At 36.7% G+C, this 7321-nt stretch overlaps 1 protein-coding gene across 1 annotated transcript in view; it reads left to right on the forward strand.

The window, feature by feature from the left end:
- Window positions 1-6926, forward strand: part of LOC113471771 (calcium/calmodulin-dependent protein kinase type II subunit delta-like) — a gene marked incomplete at its 3' end in the record, with an annotated part of 14298 nt that extends 7372 nt beyond the window's left edge. The window contains exon 2 of the mRNA XM_026831176.1: window positions 6851-6926. Coding sequence (XP_026686977.1) covers window positions 6851-6926 — 76 coding nt within the window. The remainder of the gene's footprint in view (window positions 1-6850) is intronic.
- Between the last annotated feature and the right edge of the window lie 395 nt (window positions 6927-7321).

The following is a 7321-nucleotide window of genomic DNA, read 5'->3' on the forward strand; positions in this document are numbered from 1 at the left end:
GTGATAGAGCGCCTGTACTAAACCAAAGGAAATCCAAGATGGCGCGCCATCGGAAAGAAAATACAAGTTTAACGTGGTCTATTGCCAGATTAGCCTAGTTATTTGGCCAAATCAGCCCGGTTATTCGCAAACAAAGTCAACAAACAAACCTGCCTCGGTGGTGTAGTGGTCAAGGCGCTCGCCTGGTAAACAGGAGGGCGTGGGTTCAATCCCAGCCGAGGGCCGCGTTAGGCGTTAGTTCGGCTGATTGTGGTGTGAAAAATATTATTACCCATAAGAACACGATTTTTTCATCACGTGACGGTAATATTTATACGGGAAGTATTAGGAATTGGTATAAGTCAGGGATTGCCAACCTGTCGATCGCGAACTACCGGTAGCTCGCGAGAGGTTTTCCTGTAGCTCGCAGACAGTCGCACAACTCCTATGGGAACCAAAAATTTACGTCGTTACATCGTAATTTTTGGGTTCCCAGACTAAAGGTAGCTTGCCCAGGGTCTCCTAAGTCATCTGAGTAGCTTACATATCTAGACGACGTACCTAATAGTGAGAAAATTACCAAATTTTTATCAAATCCACTTTTGAATGGAACACAGATCCAAAGGTACGTACAGGTGCAATTATGGCCACTCATCTGGATACCAAACACGCGCAAGGTTGTTTAACTTCAGTGATCCATTGGGACCTGGTGTATTGAAAGTGGCTAATTTGACTTTTGATTATTAATTGATTATAGTCTTCATAAACACATAAAGAAAGATACATTTTCATATTGATGTCTTGTTTAACTTGAGAACTCAAACCCCCGTTTCAGCAAACAAATCTAACTTCTGCAAAAACTTCAAAAGAACTCATTGGAACTGAAAAAAGTTCTACTAATGCACAAATAACAAGGAAGACTTTTTTTTTCGGGCAAACTTTGACAACTTTCTACCCAGAACTCTACATCGCATGCTTGCTAAAAGGCCATGTACTGTTGTCCCGCGAGGTCACCTTAGGTGTGCCGCAAGATTTGAGATTTTTTAAATAAGAAAGATCACTATACTGATTAATTAAAGAAAGACAGCATGCCAAATTGAGGGAAAAAAGGCCTGCGGCGCTACTATACGAGTATTTGTGTTCACTCTTACACAACATTTGTGTTGGGGTTCGTTTGGGGGCTGTACCGCGGAAAGTTTGGAGTATTGAAAAGTGTACCGCGGTGGCAACAACTTTGAGAAGCACTGCAATAGGTACAAGGAATCCCTCCCTACTGGGCCATGCTGAAACTTGATTTTCATCCCTATTTCTCATTCAGGCGAGAGAGGGAATGTAAAATTCATTCCTATATTAATAATTCACTCCCACCCTCCGCGCGCCTTAAGTCAGGGGATCCATTTAAAAGTTTACGTGTACACTTTAAAAAGGAGCTTCTGCCTTACGAAGTAAATCTCTCTCCCCTCTTTTTCCCTCCCTTTTTTCCCCTCCCTTCTTCCCTGGTACGGAGTAAATCTCCCTCATTCTCCTTCTTTTTCCCTCCCTTTTCCTCCCCTCTCCGTGTAACGGAGAAAGGAAATGAGGATTAAGGCAAAGACTTCTTGGGAAGAAATTCTCCAGAAGAAACGTGGAGGAAGGAGGAATAGGGAGTATGTAGAGAAATTAGTGATAATCTGGAGTATTCTGGAGCTTGGAGGAGAGATTGATAAATAAGCTATATCAAGCTAGAAGGAAGGAGTGTAGGGAATTGATACAGGGAAGGAGACTTATACGCTTATTCCTAACTAGGTTTCCTCCTTTTTTTCCTCATGTCGATGTCGGGATGATTAGGGACTAAAAAGGTCCTTGGCCTCTTCCCTATCTTTTTCTGATTTTCCCCATACGTTTTAGTACTATTGGGGACTGAAAAGCCCCTTGGCCGATAGGTATTTACAAATTTACGTTGGTAACCAATCTCTAGTTAGCACAGAGGACTCTGGATCTGGAGGTTGGTGGTTCGAGTCCAAGTGAAGTCAGAAAATTTAGCGTGTTGTAAACGACATGTAAGCGGGAAACGCGAAACATTTGGTTTAATTTTTTCTTCTTTTGTTAACACATAATTTCGCTCAATTTCCCTCATAATTTCCCTCCCTCAATCGTGCGATTTGACACCTTTGGATGATTTTCTTTCGGGATATGTGTAAAATCATTAGTTTATGGTGATAAAAAATAAACTTTGGAGTACCTGGAAGACATCATACCGTTTTTGCAGATATACGGCTTCAGATTATGGAAAAAGTGGTCGAAAATTGGATTTTCTAGACTGAGTTTCATTCGATCTATCCGCGGCGCCCGTTTACCCGAAATTTTATTCAGAGTTCAAACACTAAATTGCAAATAATTACCTTTCAAAAAAGAAAAAAATCATTACTATACCTCAAATAAGATGTCTTTTATAGCATTTTGAAAAACAAACCTCTAAAAAAACACCCTATACTTATGTTGAACTGTGCAAGTCTAGTTCTTCTTGGAAACCCATATATCCCTAGGGACGCATTTCTAACGTTACAACTACCAGCATCAGGAATTCAGAAAGTTTCCAACGAAATGGTTGAACGAACAGAAGAAGAAAGTTGATTTGTCAATACGTATAACGTTATCTACCTATCTTCAGTTCGATATACCTACGAGTCATACCTAATCTTTTTTAAATCTAATTATAATAAATCCTTTCAACTCTAATCAGGAGTTTTGTATAAACTGGTGGCGGTGCTAATTATAGAACACATGGGTATTTTTAAGTAACAGAGGATTATTATAATTGACTAAACTTTTTGATTTAGAAACAAGATTTTTTTTTTTTTTTTTTTTTTTTTTTTTAATAGTTTAATATTTAATCTAAGTTTAGTATCTATTATATTCTACTTGTGTCATATCGAGCAAGCATCAGATGAATCAATAGATACTACAAGACTTGGATTTCCGACACCATACTAAGTATCAACACAATAGGTATACAGAATATGGGAAACACAAATCAGCACAATTTGTTCTAATCTGTACTGGAGTCATTCATTTGAGGTGTTTTAAGCTATTTTTCATTTCATTCCTATCCCCATGTGCCCACCTATTTGCAGATATAAAATGACATAATGGGCAATAATCACATTCATACCTGCTAATTACCTAGGTACCTATTAACCTACCTATTTCAAAACAAAGCTTTTAATTATTATTTATTTATCTACTAGGTACAATTATAATGGACTAATTACCTAGGTACCTATTAACCTACCTATTTCAAAACAAAGCTTTTAATTATTATTTATTTATCTACTAGGTACAATTATAATGGAATACCTATGTACAATTGTACATAGTGTATGTAATTAGCTATCTATATACATATGTATCTGTTGTAGGCAACAAAAAATATGTTTAGCTTTTCATTTGTTTTTCAGAATAAACCGCGTAGGCATTTTTTTCCCTTTTTTCCAAAGGAAAATCGTCTCTAACTAGGAGAAAAAAAATGTGTATAAATACTTAATATATTACCTTACCTGCCCATACAATATTTTATGCCCAAGCATAAAAAAAGAGGCAATAAAAAGCGAACGCTTTAAGCCTCGCATAGATATTTAATATAATCAAAAGCTCTGTTTACATTGCAAAATATGTACCCTAGGACTTGGACTACATAGGTACACCAAAAGGCCATTAGAAAAAAGTTCAGTCTGCTTAATATACAACCGTTTCGATTTCCCCTCATGAAAATGTACTTTTTCCCTCAACAGAGTCCAGGGGCGTTTACAGAAGAGGGGGCATCCGGCCCCTTTAGCCCCAGGTCTTAAAGAGGGGACGGAGCCAGTAGCCCCCCACCCACCCCCCAAAAAAAAAAAAAAAAAAAAAAAAAACAACGAATATGTATCTATGTCGTATTTTCCCTTTGAATTCTGAAACTAATGTCCCAACTTTTGGCATGATAACGCCTGTACTTAAACCATAGGAATTCAAAGATGGCGCCCCATTGGAATCGTTATACACACAACTCTAGTATTTTTGTTTGTCAAAAATTGTTGCCAGGAGGGGGCCCCCTTGTTGGTCCCAGGGCCCCCGTAAGGCTGTTGCCGGCCCTGACCTAGTCTGTCTGACCTTTTTTTTCATACATTTTCTACTCTGAAGGTTTTTAAATTGAACTTTCTCTGCCCTTTGAGAGTTGAGCGTAGTTTAAGTGCTGGGAAAATGGGCCTAAATTACTTTTTTCCACGCGGCCATGCAAGGAAAAGGGCTTAAAGAATTGTCCGTTTGATCTTTTGACCTGCAAACCAAAGGTCACATCTTTAACCCATCTATTATTTTTTTAACAAATAGGTTAGAGTTTAATATTAATATCCACACCTCTGAATAAAACCTAAACACAATGGTAACACCTCATTTGAATGGCTTCATATCACCATATCAGGCACCCCTATTTCTCTCATACTTTTTTTTTTTGAAGTTGGTTTAAAGAGAATTCCTACCATTTGAGTAATTTTTCTAGGGACAGTCACAAATGACACATATATCTATGTGTAAATTTGGTTCCTTTATGGAAAATAACTCCGGACACAAAAAGCCCATTCTGAGGCTGAAGTGTAGGGGCTAACAGTCACAAAAGTTGTGTTAAGCTTTACGAATCTAACGGATGAAATGAATTATACCTACTACAGACCCTTATAGGAACAGTTTCGCTATAGTAATAGAAAGTAAAAAATGATGAGAAATAGGGTCCTGGTGCAAATACAGAAATCAACTTTGAAACTTTCTGACCCTGATTTGTGTCCGCCCTGTCTAATAACATGCCGATATCTTGTGTTATTTTCCATGCTCGTGATGCTTAGAACTTAGAATTGTCTGTACTAACAAGACGTTTTCTCTTTGGAAACTCGAACCGATTTGAAAAAAATGGATTTTTAGATTGTAAAAAAAAATTCATGATAAAATACTCGAACCGGGCCTCTATTATGAAGATTTTATTGAAACTTGTAAAAGCGCTTATTTTCTCTGTATTGAAATTGAGACTGTGAGAGAAAGAGGGCGGGTAAGAGCGAAGGAAAGGGAGAAGGAGACGGAAAGGATGGTGAAAGACAAATTAATGGATAAAGAGAGGGAGGGCGATAGAGAAAGAGATGAAGATAAATAAAGAGGTAGGGAGAGAGAACGAGAGGGAGAGACAAGTTCCAGTTCACATATGGTGATATAATTACCACCATCCCAGTTCAGTAATGCACTTCACCACAATCCAGCAAAGAGGGTGAAACGGATATTAGAAATCCACAGTAAGAGCATGAAACTTGACAGGAAAATGGGAAATATGTATCTGAAATAGTAATAAAAAAGATTTTTAGTTAAATAAATAAAGAAGAAACCTACTTATTTTCAAAAGTGTTACCTATGTACCAGGTAGGTAGGTACCACACCTACATAGGTACGTATAGTTTAAAACTAAAATCTGAATCCACGATGTTTTAAAAACTCTCTACCTACCGACCTACCCAAGTAGGTAATGTGCCCGCAAAATTACTTTACCTACATAGGAACATAATTTACAGCAAAATATACGAGTTCCCTCATTCGTATCGATTTGACCACAAAATATAAACATACCCTCTATATTTATACAACTTACCTATCTATACTTTTGTAGAATCTATGGTACTTATTTTCAAAAGTATTACCTATGTACCAGGTAGGTACCACACCTACATAGGTACGTATAGTTTAAAAACTATAATCTGAATCCACGATGTTGTAAAAACTCTCTACCTAGCTTCCTACCCAAGTAGGTAATGTGCCCGCAAAATTACTTTACCTACATAGGAACATAATCTACAGCAAAATATACGAGCTCCCTCATTCGTATCGATTTGACCACAAAATATAAACATACCCTCTATATTTATACAACTTACCTATCTATACTTTTGTAGAATCTATAGGGTGTTTTTTTTTTGAGGTTTGTTTTTTAAACTTCTATAAAAGACATACTATTTGAAGTATGATGGGCATGATGTTTTGTTTATTGGAAAGCTAAAAGTATGCCATTTAGCTCGAACGAAGCGAAACATTTGGTTTAATTTTTTCTAAACATTGGAGCACCTGGAAGCTGGAAGACATCATACCGTTTTTGCAGATATACGGGTTCAGATTATGGAAAAAGTGGTCGAAAATTGGATTTTCTAGACTGAGTTTAATTTGATCTATCCGCGGCGCCCATTTACCCGAATTTTTATTCAGAGTTCAAACACTAAATGGCAAACAATATTACCTTTCAAAAATAAAAAATCCTCATGTTGATGTCGGGATGATTAGGGACTAAAAAGGTGCTTGGCCTCTTCCCTAACTATAGGTTTTTTTTTTTTTTATTTTCCACGTACTATGTTTACTATTGGGGACTGAGAAGCCCGTTAGCCTATAGGTATTTCCATGGGTAACCAACCTCAGTGGTGTAGTGGTTAGCACGGAGGACTCTGGATCTGGAGGTTGGTGGTTCGAGTCCAAGTGAAGTCAGAAAATTTAGCGTGTTGTAAACGACATGTAAGCGGGAAACGACATTTATGACAGACATTTATGGTTGACACAAATAAAATTCGCGAATCTTGATTGAGTTTTAAGATCGGTATGCCGCGTTATCTAACATTTATACCAATATGTCTAATGTGAATTTTGTTTCTGCTATGAATGTTTCAGCTAGGAAACAAGAAATTATTAAAATAACAGAACAACTGTTAGAAGCTATGTTGACACAAATAAAATTCGCGAATCTTGATTGAGTTTTAAGATCGATACGCCGCGTTATCTAACATTTATACCAATTTGTCTAATGTGAATTTTGTTTCTGCTATGAATGTTTCAGCTAGGAAACAAGAAATTATTAAAATAACAGAACAACTGTTAGAAGCTATCAATACCGGAGACTATGAGGCTTATACGTAAGTAAAACTAGATCCTACCCCTAAATGACTTAACATGCAATGCGCACAGAAAGCTTATTGACATTTCTTTGAAATTTTCATTTTTCAAATATTAAGAAAAAAACTCTTGGAATAACCAACTTTGAAATAAATTTTTCCTTTGATAGTTTATTTATTTTATTTCTTTTCATTATTTGTTGTACTTATTTTTTTTACTTTTCATCGCACTAATGATCATTTTCTTTCACTGTTTCTAGTCCTCATTTCATTCGTAATTCCATGATACGCTATCTGTTTCGGATTTTTTCATAGTTTGTATAAGCCTCATTTAGGGGGATCCTACCCCTAAATGAGGCTTATACGTAAGTAAAACTAGATCCTACCCCTAAATGAGGCTTATACGTAAGTAAAAC

This window comes from Diaphorina citri, unplaced genomic scaffold (assembly GCF_000475195.1).
Source record: "Diaphorina citri unplaced genomic scaffold, Diaci psyllid genome assembly version 1.1 scaffold2986, whole genome shotgun sequence".
In the NCBI taxonomy this organism is placed as follows: Eukaryota; Metazoa; Arthropoda; class Insecta; order Hemiptera; family Psyllidae; genus Diaphorina; species Diaphorina citri.